General features: G+C 39.8%; 1 protein-coding gene across 1 annotated transcript; it reads left to right on the forward strand.

The window, feature by feature from the left end:
* The first annotated feature begins 1,012 nt into the window (after nt 1-1,012).
* LOC117528016 (deoxyhypusine synthase-like) lies at nt 1,013-12,394 on the forward strand. The gene is given in 10 exon segments (XM_034190539.1): nt 1,013-1,057; nt 1,636-1,713; nt 1,715-1,801; nt 3,289-3,410; nt 4,059-4,155; nt 6,748-6,834; nt 10,584-10,689; nt 10,779-10,882; nt 11,097-11,222; nt 11,953-12,394. Coding segments are annotated over 10 exon segments (948 nt in total). The 3' UTR covers nt 12,049-12,394.
* Nucleotides 12,395-15,515: the final 3,121 nt, after the last annotated feature.

A 15,515-nucleotide genomic window follows, 5' to 3' on the forward strand; every position in this document is an offset into this window, starting at 1 on the left:
CGTGGCCTTTCTGTGTGGACTTTGCATGTTCTCCTTGTGTTTGCGTTGGTTTCCTCAGGGTCCCACATCCAAAGACATGCGGGTTAGGCGGATTGGAAGCTTTAAATTGTCTGTAGGTGTGCAAGTGGGTGTGACTGTGTATGTTTGTCTGTTTGTGGCCCTGCGACAGACTGGGGTCCTGTCCTGGGTGTACCCCGCCTCATGCTCTATGACTGCTGGGATAGGCTCCAGCCCCCCACAACCCTTGATTGGACTAAGTGATTGAAGATGAGTGAGTGATTATGAGTTATGTGAAAATGGGTCACCTTGGAGCCTTGGAGAAAGCACTGAGCCAATAAGGCCCTGATGACCAAGGATGGCTTCATATAACCATGTCAAGTCTGGGAGCATGAAATAGTGCTGCCTTGGGTTCTGGATGGCAACCCACAAGGCAGACAAACATTCCATTCCCACATCAGTAAAATACCATCTTATCTGCTGCAGCAGGTGAAAATGGGTGTCCTGCCTTCTCCAGCTATTAGAGTCCTCAGCACTCAGGCACCTGCATGCTGGAACATGCACAAAGAAACTCGCCACATGGTCAGAATATTGACACAGTCAGGCTAAATTCAAACAGGACACATCTGAGTTTACTCAGGCTGAAAGAAAGAGTTAAATGGGATTGCTGACATGTGTCATTGCTGTTCGGTCACCAACACACGACACAACTTTGACTCGTCTTACATGTCGGACTGAAGGACTGGTCAGGACAGACAGTATAATGTATTTTGTCCTACTCTTCACATAGTGACTGCTGCTTTTATTTGTGTTCTAAAGGAGATGGCAGACCGTGCCCCTCTGTTGCCATGGAGGCTGTCCTCAAACCTAGTTGCAACCTCCCAGAAGATATGCCAAAGATCCGAGGCTATGACTTTAATCAGGGGGTTGATCTAAAAGGCAGTGATAAAATCCTACCCTCACACTAGGCTTCCAGGCTAGCAGCTTGGGTTTGGCCATCCAGGAAATCAACCGCATGGTAAGAGAGCAACCAACGCCTTCATCTGGAATATACTACAGTGTCTCATGTTTAAGAAAACATGAGACATTGATGGCTATCAACAAGTTGATTGGCAGCATTCATGCGGCATTCTCTTTCTGATCAGCTTCTCTGTTATTAGAAGACATAGCTCAAGCAAAATGTGGATAATTTTATATAAATATATCACCACATTAATCGACCAGTGGGTTTACCAACCTGTATTGTCAGTCAGCAACAGTAGCCTTCTTTGCTATCAGACCCTATGATTTGCTTAGGCTTCACCAGCAACTTTAGTGGCCTGCCTGCCTTTGTTTAATGTTATGGTCATTGTGCATGTTAAAAGATGTTTGTGTGGCCAGAAATAGGCACTTAACTGGTCCTCACCTTTATCTATTAGAACCCTACATTTCAGAGCTGGAAATGCTTTTCATGGATGGGAGTTCGTACATCTTTAAGATGGACATATTTTCCTGTGTGTAAATTGCTTGATTGCTGGTGTTGATTGTGTGTTCTCCACAAATAACAATTTGTAGCTGTTTTATGCAAAATTTAATTGGTACCCATAATCAATCTATCTAGGATGTTCACTTGTGCTACTTTTCATTTTCATCTGTCAGATTGAGAAGAGGCTCGAGCCGGCGGAGGAAAACGAAGGGAAAGAACAGAAAGAATTTGATAATTCCTCCTGCAAAATCAGGTTGCACCATCTTCCTGGGTTACACCTCCAACCTCATCAGCTCCGGGATCAGAGAGAGCATCCGTTATCTTGCAGAACACAGAATGGTACATGCTGTACTACACATAGACACAATTAACTGTATAAATAGATGATTTTTTTTTTTTTTTTTTTCCACTGGACTGAATTGTACTAGGTGAGTTATTTTACCAAACAAATTTAAAACAACCCTTTTTTTTTAGGCATTGCACAAGGAAGTAGTTTTCATTGTTTTTCAGCAGATCTTAATAAAGGACATGAAGTGATTTCATTTGAAATTCGTTGAAGGTCTAGAGACGAAGATACAAATTTACAACACACCTTGAGTAAAAAATTGGATTTAGAAAAGGTAGAAAGTTTACAGTTGATCACCATAACAAAGCTGAGCTATCATTTCTGTTGTCCATTTGGGATCTATGGTCATTGCTTTCTCCAAAAACCTTGCAGGTGTGGTGATTATAGGCGCCGTCTTAAAGATTAATGATATTGGCATTTCTATCCGAGGCCTCCAACAAAATGATCACTTCCTTAGTTTTGATGCTGAGGTTCTGAGGACCACTGGGATAAAGAGTTTTAAGTCCCGGCTTGTTAATTTGAGCCTTCTTCCTAAAATAATGTAAAGTCTGTATAGAGTCAAACTTTGCAGGTGTATTAAAAAAAGATGAAGATAGAAATACAGAGAACTTATTAAATCCTGAAGGGCAATTAAGATATAAGGAAACAGGTCTATGGGTAATAAATATAGCGGACGGTGCACAGGGGCAAGGCAGTGATTCCCCCGTTCATTCCTTTCTTCCATTCATAATCAAGCGTTGATCCCAGATTAGGCTTGGCTACATGTGTATTTATTCCAAACTTTCACTTGCCACATGCATCTCAAAACATTTGAAGCTATCTTTGTATGGAGGCATCTCAGCAAGAGTGGTACACTCTGGGATAATTAGATCTAAACAGATGAAGATCACTGGGAATGTAGTAGAGCAATGAATTTACATGATGCCTCTATTGCAAGTTCAACATAATTTCCTTGGAGTGCCACAAGCCTGGAAATATGCTCAATATATTCATCATTTTTTTGCATGTATTTGAACCCCTGTTGGATTACCCGATTACAAAAAAAAACCTGAGGTGGTATTTACTAGTGCACATGACAGCAATTTATGAACGCCAGTCAATATCTTGAAAGTTGTTTGGGGAGGAAAAAAACTGCTGCATGGATTTTTCCACATGATCCATCTGAAAGCCAAGAGAAAAGGCCTTTTAAGTGACGTATGTTGTGTCATTTAGTTCTCAGGTTACTTAAACTCAAAATTTAGAGGCCTTTGAGCAGTCGCACTCTTCATCTAACATAGTAAATCAGAAAAATCTTTTAACTCTTCATTTTAAATGCCTAAATGTGTAAAAAAAAAAAAAAAAAAAGTAGACCTAACATGCATTGTTTGATCAAATAGAGTACGTGCAGTTGAGGTCAATTGAGTATATGGTAAATTTATGTCTGAATCAAAATAAAGATGTTCATTAAAAGCCGTTCTAACCTGAGCTTATTCGGCATTAGGTGGATGTGATCGTCACCACAGCTGGAGGCATAGAGGAGGATCTGATCAAGTGTCTGGCTCATACCTACTTGGGAGACTTTAATCTGCCTGGCAAGGAGCTCCGTCTAAAAGGCATCAACAGGTTGGGTACTGCTCATGCTCCTCTTAAACACCATAAACATCAGCAAGAGACTGGACTTCTTGTTTTGGGTTTCAAAATTAATTGAATGAAAACTGCTTTTATTTGGATTCACCCTGAGCTTTAATGGTCATACTGGTTATTTTGATGTTTGACACAAAATATATAGTAACATATACATATTATATTACTAGCAACCATTTTCTAAACCATAAAGTGGACAAGCCTTTCCTCATCGCTGCAGGCTTTTGCTCATTCTAGTGTATTATTAAAATCAGCTTGTTGACGTTTGAAGCAGTCTTCAGAGGAGTAATCCTTTACGTATGACTGATCAGGTTTTTTCCACCTCAAGCACATATTCTGTTGTTTACAGTAGATCGTGCAGAGGAGAATGTAATAAAGTGCTTTGATTTTGATGTGAGACTGTTGGGTTTGTTTGTTTTGAAAGTGGTTGTCAGTAATGTGTACAGTACTTTTATATTTTGGGCTCAGACATTAAAATGAGTTGCTGTACATAATCATAAAGGACATAATGGTGTGGCGTGACGGCCATCTGCACTGCAGTACATGTCTTTGAAGTTAACAGTAGATAAGAATTTTATGTCCCTTCATCCCTCTAAATTCCCCTTCACACTTCTTTGCTGGTTGCAGGATAGGAAATTTGTTGGTGCCCAATGATAACTACTGTAAGTTTGAGGACTGGCTGATACCCATTCTGGACCAGATGCTGTTGGAGCAGAACACAGAAGTAGGTCTATATGTAAGGCTGAATGATGTGGCCAGAAATTTTAAATGTGTTGTCAGATTTCATATTGTTTAAATCAATTATGATTTTTTTTTTTTTGTTGTTTATTTTATGTCAGGTATGGTTGTGTTATGGTAAATGGACTGCATTTATATAGCACTTTTCCATCTGCATCAGATGCTTAAAGCACTTTATACATCAGTGCCTCACATTCACCCCGATGTCAGGCTGCTGCCATACAAGGCGCCCACTACACACCGGGAGCAACTAGGGGATTAAGGACCTTGCCCAATGGCTCTTGGTGATTTTCTGGTCAGCCTGGGATTTGAACTGAGCCCAATGCTTTAACCACTAGACCGTCACCTCCCCTGTTAAAACGTATCATACACAGTATTATTGGCATTGACTCCTCACATTATAACTTAGCAATTATTAGAAGGAAAAGCTCTCGGCACCCAAAACACCGCAGGGCAAGTTCACATTTGTGGTAGACAGCTTTTTCGAAACACCATGTGATCCTCGTGTAGCTCTCCAGAAGCAGCACCAGTGGTGTGTTAATTGTGAAAATGGTCCATCTGCAGCACTTTAATTAAGAATGTCCATTCCTCCATATGATGGACTGTGGCTACTCACTCAACTAGAGTTCATGTTGTCCGTGGCAATGCAGTGGGGGAAATAAGTATTTGATCCACTGTCAATTTTCCAGGTTTTTCCACCTACAAAGAATGGAGAGGTAGGTCATTTTATTGTAGGTACAGTTCGACTGCGAGAGACAGACTCTAAAAAGAAAATCCAGAAAATCACATTGCATGATTTTTAAATAATTAATTTGCATTTTATTGCATGAAATAAGTATTTGAACACCTACCAATCAGCAAGAATTCTGGCTCACACAGACCTGTTAATTTTTCTTTAAGAAGCCCTCTTATTCTGCACTCTTTACCTCTATTAATTGCATCTGTTGAACTTGTTACCTGTATAAAGACACCTCTTCACACATTCAATCAATCACAATCCAACCTGTCCACCATAGCCAAGACCAAAGAGCTGTCTAAGGACACCAGGGACAAAATTGTAGATCTGCACAAGGCTGGATGGACTACAGGACAACAGGCAAGCAGCTTGGTACAAGACAACAACTGTTATGATTATTTATTAGAAAGTGGAAGAAGAACACAAGATGACTGTCAATCTCCCTCGGTCTGGGATTCCATGAAAGGTCTCACTTTGTGGGGTAAGGATGATTCTGAGAAAGCTCAGAATTACACAGGAGGACCTGGTCAATGACCTGAAGAGAGCTGGGACCACAGTCACAAAGATTACATTAGTAACACATGATGCTGTCATGGTTTAAAATCCTGCAGGGCAGCAAGGTCCCCCTGCTCAAGCCAGCACATGTCCAGGCCCGTTCGAAGTTCACCAGTGACCATCTGGATGATCCAGAGGAGGCATGGGAGAAGGTCATGTGGTCAGATGAGACCAAAATAGAGCTTTTTGGAATCAACTACACTTGCCCTGTTTAGAGGATGAGAACAACCCCAAGAAAACCATCCCAACTGTGAAGCATGGAGGTGGAAACATCATGCTCTGGGGGTGCTCTTCTGCAAAGGGGACAGGACGACTGCACCGTATTGAAGGGAGGATGGATGGGGTCATGCATTGTGAGATTTGGCAAACACCCTCCTTCCCTCAGTAAGAGCATTGAAGATGGGTCATGGCTGGGTCTTCCAGCATGACAATGACCCCAAACACACAGCCAAGGCAACTAAGGAGGGGCTCTGTAAGAAGCATTTCAAGGTCCTGGAGTGGCCTGGCCAGTCTCCAGACCTGAACTCAATAGAAAATCTTTGAAGGGAGCTGAAACTCCAAACCTGAAAGATCTAGAGAAGATCTGTATGGAGGAGTGGACCAAAATCCCTGCTGCGGTGTGTGAAAACCTGGTGAAAAACTACAGGAAACGTCTGACCTCTGTAATTGCAAACAAATGGTTTCTGTACCAAATATTAAGGTGTGTTTTTTCTAGGGGATCAAATATTTTATTTCATGCAATAAAATGCAAATTAATCATTTAAAAATCATGCCATGTGATTTTTCTGGATTTTTTTTTTTTTTGATTCTGTCTCTCACAGTTGAAGTGTACCTACGATAAAAAAATACAGACCTCTCCATTCTTTGTAGGTGGAAAAACCTGCAAAATTGACAGTGGATCAAATACTTATTTCCCCCACTATATAGCAAGTCACCAAACCCAATTTCGCACCAGTGTCTCTGTACCTGTTATAGAACGTGGCACAGCTCCGTATGCAAAAAGAAAGAAATCCACATCTACAAACCTTATAGCCAAGTTTGATCACGTTCATTTGCTTTTTTAAATCCATGTTTCTCTGTTGAAAAGGAAACCACAATTGGGCATTTACAGACAGCTTTAGTCTGCTTAGTCACTAGCAAGCAATGAAAAAATAATTACTCCTCCAGCCCTCTTTGTGTAATTAGAATATCATCTGTCAGTGTGCTAATATGTTTTTTTTTTTTTTTTGTAACCTGACTTTCCTATTTTTGTTTTATACATTGAGAATTTTAATCTTTTTTTTCAAGGGCATTTGTTGGACTCCATCGAAAATGATCCATAGGCTTGGAAAGGAGATCAATAACCCTGACTCTGTCTACTACTGGGCCTACAAGGTAAACAGAGTACTTGTTAGGAGTCATCAGCTGAAAGTTGAATGGGCAATTAAAAAAGAGAGGTTATACTAGAAAAATGTGGGGGAAAAAATCTGCTGAAGGTCCTCATGGCTCCTAACAAATTGGTGATTTAGAAGTACGGTATTTGGGCACTCAAAGGGCATTTGAATCCACCCTGATTTGACATTGGAAAAAGTAGGTCAAGCTCAGTACTGTCATAACTCTTGAGAAGGTTGTGAGGTGAATTTGTCTTAAAAATCTTGAGACTGCAATGATTTGATTTGATTTGAATTGTGTGTTGAAGGCCACTGTAGATGGAGCCACATGCAAACAGCGACAAGACCTATAAACCAAATGAGCGTAACTTAAGGAGGCTGTACCCCTCTTTATATGGTGAAGTTACAACTTGAACTTGTATAATACTTAATGTTTGCAGTAATGTAAAAATCCAAAGTCTGCAGAATCAAATGCCATCACAAGCCCATTTGTAGGACTTCATGGTAAGGCTGTTATCAGCTGCATAAATGATACATGTGACGACGCTGTGTATAGGTTTAACCATGTTGAAAAAGCCAGTTAGTGTGATCAGGGCCAGGTTTCATAAGCAGTCTAATCTAGTCTACTAAGCTTACTCAGTCAACTAAAGCCTGGTTCATACGACAGGATTTTAAATTATCTTTAGGTTTCCAAAAACCTGAGAGACCACACACGTAAGATAAAAATCATAGCTCTCACAGGTTTGGTCGTACAGTGTGGGGTGTTCAGCCATACGGTAAAAACACCATCACACACGAACAGATTTCACACACGAACATTCCCAGCTCAGACAGGAAATCTTGCAAAATCTCTCGAGATTAAATGTGACTTCAGTGTAGACAAACGGAGATACTTTGTGGACTATTTAAACAGAAGGAAAAAACAATACAAAAGAAAAAGAAAAGGCGTTCTTTAAAGGAGTGGATACAGTGCAACCACCGGACTTTCTGGTAAGTGAGAACAGCTGTTTTGATTTATTTTCTGCTCCGTACGTCCGTCACCTCGCTTTCTGATTGGCTGCACGTCACATTCAACATATTTGTTTGTGGTCGGAGGAACACAAACACACGCTGCGATATCAGGCCAAAAAAATCCAACATGTTGAATATCCCCGATTTGCGATCGGAGGGCTCCTGATGTCCTTCCGAGGCAGATTGGAGCGCTCTTAACCAGTGGTGGGCACAGATAACCAAAAAATTACTTCGATACAGATAATAAGATAACTGAAAAGTTATCTTTGATAAAGATAACCGATAACCACCCAAAAATGTATCGGAAGTTACAGATAATCGTTGTCTATGGGACATTTGCAGTTACTAAATAGCTGAAATTGATTTTTAACACGATCGCTTTTGAAAGCATCAAAAGCGGTAAAAGACCTAAGGAATAACCAAATCCTGAGAGCACCCATGAAATCAACTCTTTACTAATCATAATCATTTTCTTTCAACATTCTGCCCCTGCTGGAAGCTCTTGTTTACAACAGCGCTCCCACCACAAAGGCACACCAAGAGCAGTCATAAGGCCAGCTCCCTATCAATTTCAACACTCCGGTCAGGCGGAGGTCTTGAAAAATAAAGTCATACTAACTTATGGTTTTTTTGAAAATACTGATAGAATAACTCCATTAATGTCAATTCTGTCATTTGTACAAAGTTAAAATATAACATATATCTTTTAATGTTGAATAAGGCACTAATTCTGAGGTTTGTAACAAACACAGACCGCAAAGCATTCTGGGTAAAGTGCTAAACAGTGATTGGTTCAGTAATCCATTATGTAAACCAACACGTTAATGTGACGTGTGTCGTGTTGGTTTAAAGATAAATGTGCTTTTGTAAAATATTCCATTTTTATTTGTAAAAACACGCATTTTTTACGGAGCCCTGGAAGTGTCATCGCAATTGCATGTTTTAAAACTTTTATGATGTTGTTAAAACGTGCACTCAATATTAGTAAGTAAGTAAATGTATTATATAGTGCCTTTCACAGACATAAGGCCATGTACACACGTTGTCGGGTATTTGTAAAACTGTATAATCTTACCCTTTCAGTTTGCGCCTGGACAATGGACAATACCAACACTTTGAGAGCAGCCAGGTACGCAGACGTTTAATACTGCCATGAACACTCCTGGCCAGTAGATGGCAGTAGCTGCCTTGAAAAAATGTCAAACAAAATTCCAGATAATCCGTGTCTGCTACATTTAAGATGCGTGGAATTTAACAAACGCATATACACTGTCTATAAACCCAGAGAATATATTCACGAGAGTTTTAGGCACTAGAGTTTAATGCTGTTATCTGTGGACCCTGAACAGAGTGTCTGAAATGCATTTGTCCTGTCGTGAACATCTGAGATTACCTTATGCTACCCATAATGCATTGCTGCCTGGCACAGCGTGTGCTCACAAAACCTTAAAAATTAGCACATTACTTTAAAATGAAAACATATATCTGATTTTCACTTTATAAACTTCAACATGACAATAATTTTAGATAACTTGTCTAAAATGAGTGGTTAAAATTTGAACCATAAGTTAAACATGTATGCCTCTGGATGATACGGTGACATTGTGATTATATTAGTATGGTGTTAAAGGAAATGACTTTTTTTTTTTGGTCACCAGTTCTCCTTTGCTTACAGACGATAGAGTGGTTTCTGTTTACAGAGGGTAGAACAACATGCCTATTAATAAACTTTAACAGGTAGGTCTCACCAGCTTTAACAGTTTTGAAAATGTTTTTCACTGTTCAGCTTAGTTTAGTACGTTATCGGACGGTAATTTGTCGGAAAATAATTAGTCTGATGATGGTTTTTAAATTTATCTAAAAAGATAATCCGATAATGAAAACATTATCTTCGATAATTATCTGTTATCGGAAGTGTGCCCACCACTGCTCTTAACACACCACACGTGGCAAGAATATTTGATAAGATTATCTTTAGCATCATCACAATTGTTGGGGCCTCATTAAGATTGTCGGAAGGGGAAGATCGGGTCCGATATCGGCCTAATTATCCTGCCGTGTGAACCAGGCCTAAGGTTAGCGACACAACATTGTCTAATCTCTGTTTCGCATCGACAGCTAAACTTGTAGATGAGCCATCTTACATTACTCCACGATTTTCATGGTCATGGCAGCCTGCCGAGTGCCATTGCCAAGAAACGCCTCCGTTGCGTAACAGTTTTGTTTACTTCCGGCTTGGTCCGTCTCCTACAAACACGACCGAGTCCGCCACAGCGGAGGAGAAGCGCTCCCAACCTCGACATCTTTAAACATCTCCAATGGAACACCCGCTCCTGCCGCAAGTCTCTCCTTCCTTCCTCCCTCCTTCATCAAGTGATGGTACATAATAGCTGCCTTTTTTGAGGTAAGGCACTGAAGTTTTGTCAACTAAAATAAAATTAGCCTCCTCTGTACCAGGCTAAAAACTTCAGTCTGCTAATGCAAAACTTTTGCCGACTAAGCATTTCTGCAACAACTAACATCAAAAAATGAGTCAACTACGTGAGTTGACTAAACAAGAATAGACTGCTTTATGAAACTGGACTCAGTACTTCTGGAGAATCCAATAGAGTAAAAGCACCAATGACTGAACTTCATTCAGGAATTCTGCTTTGTTCAGTCATTTCATCTTTCTGCCTGACGTCCAGTTTGTTTCATCTATAAATACACTGTAATTAAGTGATGAGCTGGTGTCTGTTTCAGAATGACATTCCAGTATTCAGTCCTGCTCTGACTGATGGTTCTCTGGGTGACATGCTCTACTTCCACTCCTATAAGAATCCTGGCTTAGTGTTGGACATAGTCGAAGGTAACAACGTTATTGGTGTAGAACAAGGATCAACAAAGCAATTTCATGATTATTTGTTGGTCATGTGATAAATGTGGGTTTGATTTCAGATATCAGGAAGATAAACAGCCAGGCGGTCTATGCCAAGCGGACAGGAATGATCATCCTGGGAGGTGGCCTGGTCAAACATCACATAGCTAATGCTAACCTTATGGTAACTGCCTCCATTTAATAGTCTTCATTTCGCATTTTCAAGACGGTGCAGAAAAGTCTTATATGTGTGCGAAAAGATGTTATGTGACAGTGAGCTGGTGAAAATGAAAGTTGAAAACAAAAATATTCAGACTTTGTACAATTTACAGCATCATCTGTCAGCTGTGCTCGATTTTTGTCATGACACATGATTGTCTCACCCCTGTTCTTTCCAGAGGAATGGAGCTGACTATTCTGTTTATGTAAACACTGGTCAGGAGTTTGATGGATCTGACTCTGGGGCCCGACCTGATGAGGCAGTGTCCTGGGGAAAGATTAGAACTGACGCCAGACCCGTCAAGGTGATGATATTTATCACAGCAATATTGAGTGTTTATCCTTTAGTGCAGTTGTATCACATATTTTGTGATAGATTTGCTGTACTTGGTCACATTATGAAGATCACCAAATGCCCTTGAACAGAATACGTATGTGCATGACCTGTGTTCAGACCCTGACTGGCTGTTTGCTGTTATCTCTCAGTGCTCTACTCACCTTTGGCAGTTGTATCCATTTTAGTTATGTCACACATTCAGGTTGCAAAATTTCAAACTATTTTCCATTTTTTAAATAAATAAATAAACAAATATATAAAATGTGTGTATACATACTAAAAAAATCTTTGTTGCTACTCTTACACTCTTAGTAATTGATCGAGTATTCATGGATCAATTGCTAAGAGTGTAAGAGTAGCAACTCACTTGTTCATTTCCAAGAAAATTTTTTTTTTTTTTTTTTTTCTGGGAATAAACTCATTTTGCCATGACCCTGCCAAGGTGGATGAGCATTATGAAAAAAGCTTTGGTGCTCCAACTGGGAAAGAAAGGATATTACTTTACAAATGGACATTGTGTTCTCCTTTGGCCTAAAGGGGGCAGTGTCTGCACACTTTCTTTAAAGGGGCCACCATGCTGCCATGAAATGAAAATAAATGATAAACAAAAAAAAAATCAATAAAGAAAAATTGTCAGTAAATTCAAAATATTATAAAATGTCCATAACAGGGAAAAAAGTTCTTTTCTTTGTCCCTAGGTGTATGCAGATGCCTCCTTAGTTTTCCCTTTGATTGTGGCTGAGACCTTCGCACTCCACGCCGACAAGTTGAATGCTGGCAAGAAGACAGATTAAATGTTTTCCTCCTCACATGATTGTTAGAAACCACAACCGGCTTTGTACCTCTGGCTCTTCCCGTCTTTGTCTTTTTGAAAATCTAAGTTTATGATCTTCTGAACCTTCGCGCTGAAAACACCATTAAGACCGAGCACTTTTCCAGGTCAGCGTTACAGTGAAACCTTGAAGCTGTGAAATGGAATGCTCGTAAACAGCAGACACCAGTGAGAAATTCCTCTTAATGCTTTCCATACCGATATTTACATGTTAAAACAAGTACTGTTTTCTTTGTGTTCAGACGGCCGAAATAGCGCCATAGTGTGCTATAGCATGTACCAAAGAGACTGTTCAGAAGGCGGTGGGGTCTAAGGTGTGTGGATGAGGGCATTTTAGTTTTTGTTTTTTTTTAAGTTAAGTTTAATTGTTGTGGATGGGTTTTATATGAACTCTTGCTGCATCTTACATACTAGAGCCAGGTCCATAAGTATTTGGACAGACACCATTTTAGTAATTTTGGCTTTGACTTAAATCGCTTCAGTTGCATCTTGATTGGTATACAAAGGGTTCGCCAAAAATATCACATTTTCCAAACCTGTAAGTAATTGGACAAACTAAAGATTATTTTTAATACAAATCATCACTTTCACAGCCATCGTTTAACTTTGGACAAGTTAGGAGGATGTACATGAACATGTCCAAGTCACTGAATATGTCTTGGATTTACATTCATCATTAACATATAAACTGTATATTACCATATGGTAAGTTTGTCTGGAGAGGTTGATTCTCAAAACTGAGTGACTGCGAGAAGAAGATGAGTGAGGGAAGCCACTAAGAAACCCACACAACTCTGAAGGAGTGATAGGATTCTCTGGCTCTGATTGTAGAAGCTGTACATAGTGCAACTTCTGGCTGTTGCGTCACCAGTTATACAGCTTCATGGTGAACTGGGGCAGACAAGTATTTTTCAAAAGTTGTGAAATCTCACCTAGTTTGCCAGAAGTTACAAGAAAGACTCTAGCCTAGATTTGATCTTTTTACATGTGTTAAAATGCGTCTCGTGCCACTTCATTATGAAGCGTATAAGTGGTGACGCAACAAACCAGATTTGCACTATACACAGTTTCTCCAATTACAGCCACTGAAGCCAAGAACAACTTCAAAGTTGTCCAGGGTGTGTTGATGGCATCCTCTATACTATCTCTCTGACTTAAAGAAACGCCTGTAAAAATTGTTTGGAAAAAATAGTAATATTTGCTCTGTCCAGTTACTTCTCGCCTCTAAAAATTGAAGTGATTGTGCATACAAATGACTAAATGGTAAAGCTGAAAGTCAACACTACAAGCATTGATCATTTCATTCCAGCTCCATTATGGTGGTACATGGAGGCAAAGTAAAAAAAAAAAAAAAAAAAAAAATACTCACCCAACTCTATAGCTACCTTCCTCTAGTTAGGAAGGAAAATGTTGCTGTGAGCTCAGTACAAATGTAAAAAAAATGATTCTTCTTTTCAGTGAGACTTTAGATCAGAATACAACAGATTTTACAATGATAAATTTAAAAAAAAAATGCACAATGGTTCCTATGTTGTCTTTCATGTGGATTACAATGTCTTTGGTCAGTCTCTGTTTCATTATGCGTTTGTCCATACCTCTGAAGCATTGGTGAATGCTACCCAAGAACTTGTCTTTTTGGGTTGTGTTTTGCCATTGCGCTTCTAGTGCAGCAGATAACCAAAACAATCATTCAGTTGTGATAGTGGATCCTGTCTAAGGTTGCTAAGAGCATCTTGTGATCTCTGAATATTTTCAGAGCTGTCTTCTTACTGTGTGCAGCCAGTAGGAAGTTGAATCACTTCCAGTGAGTGCAAGGAAGGACAGCAACAGCTTCACACCTCCTCATTCAGGGCATTGGCTTGGAATGACATCTTTGATTGGTATGAATTTTGGCTTGTAAGTGCCAGCCTTCGTGAAGACAGGCTTGTTTCCCATTTTTGGATAGTGTGCCATCAGCAGGAGTAGGACGTCTGTGTCTGGCAGACACAACAATGAACCTGGTGCTCTTCACACAATGGAGCACCAGCCTTGTGTCGCCCTCTTCATGGCAAGCTCAGTGGTTTAAGGTTCACATACACAATTGTTTGACAACATGGTTGGTTTCATCCTGGCATCCACCTGCAGCAACTACAAGCTTATCTTTTGGGGCTTTTTCAACCAGAATTGTTGCCAATAAGCTACACAGGTCTGCCTTGTTCTTAGGCACTGACAGAAATCCATTCCAGAGCAGAGGCATGGGGAAAAATTGGTTCTGTTATCAATTTCTTATGTAGAACAAGCCAAAAATAACGTGACCAACAAGCTTCTACAAAGTATGAAAGCAGCAGGCGACCATGTTGTTTCATGCATATTAGGGATGGAGAGAAGATACAGCTTGTAAAAAATAAACTATGAACTCAGCAGTTTAAATAACACAAAGAGTTTTCATTGCCTTTCTTGAGCAAAAACAAACTTAGAAAACGTGAAAAACCGGGGTGGCCATTTTGTTTTATGCAAATTAGGCAGTGCTAACAATATTTGAATTCTGCAGGACAAAATACATAAGAATAGACCTTTTATTTCTGTTTCTAAAGCAAATACAAGTCCATATTTTTTTTCCCTCTGCTTGGTCTAAAAAAGTAACCGTTACGGACTGCCACAATTTTTTTCCTGATTTCTTATAGTGTTTCTTAAAGCCAGAAAGTTGCCATTTGAAATAACTTTAGTTTTGTGTCATGTCTGTGAACTGCTTTTTTCCTACAAAATTAAACAACTGAATGAACATCCTCCGAGGCCGGTGATTCCATAATTTTTGCCAGGGGTAAGTGAACTTGTGGGAAATTTGGCAAAATGGGCGGCCATTTTTATGCAAATAAAAAGGGGAAACAGTCAAGATACAGCACGCCAATAGCAATTTTTGAACTCAGCAGGTCACAACACATAAGAATCAGCCTGTTCTCTGCTTTTAATAGAAAATTCCTTGGGTAGTCTGAAAACAGAACCTAACTATTAAAACTGATTTCAAAATGATTCAAGAGGATTTACTTTGTCATCTGATGGTTAATAATCACATTATTCCCTTTGATATCTTTGGGTGTAGAGTCAGACTCAAAGTCAGTCTCAGCTGTATGTGCAACGAAGACAGGGCGGACCCATGGGACCGTTCAGTCAGTGACCGGAACCTCTCATTCTGAAATGAGCATTTTGCAATTGCATCATTAGCTTATCCTCGCCCAACCCTAACCTTGACGGCTGTGTAGTGGGCCTAACCCATAGTTTAGTACTAATGTATCAAAACTTGTATTTATTTGTAATTGTACACATAGAGCCTGAACTTGTGCTTCCGCACCCAGTTTCCCAACTTATAGTGGTAGAGATAGAGCTCAAATATTGGCAGAGCTAAGGGTGTCACAGGTTGGAATTGATATGGTTTTATTTAAGCCACAGAAC

The sequence above is a fragment of the Thalassophryne amazonica genome, chromosome 16 (assembly GCF_902500255.1).
Source record: "Thalassophryne amazonica chromosome 16, fThaAma1.1, whole genome shotgun sequence".
Classification (NCBI taxonomy): Eukaryota; Metazoa; Chordata; class Actinopteri; order Batrachoidiformes; family Batrachoididae; genus Thalassophryne; species Thalassophryne amazonica.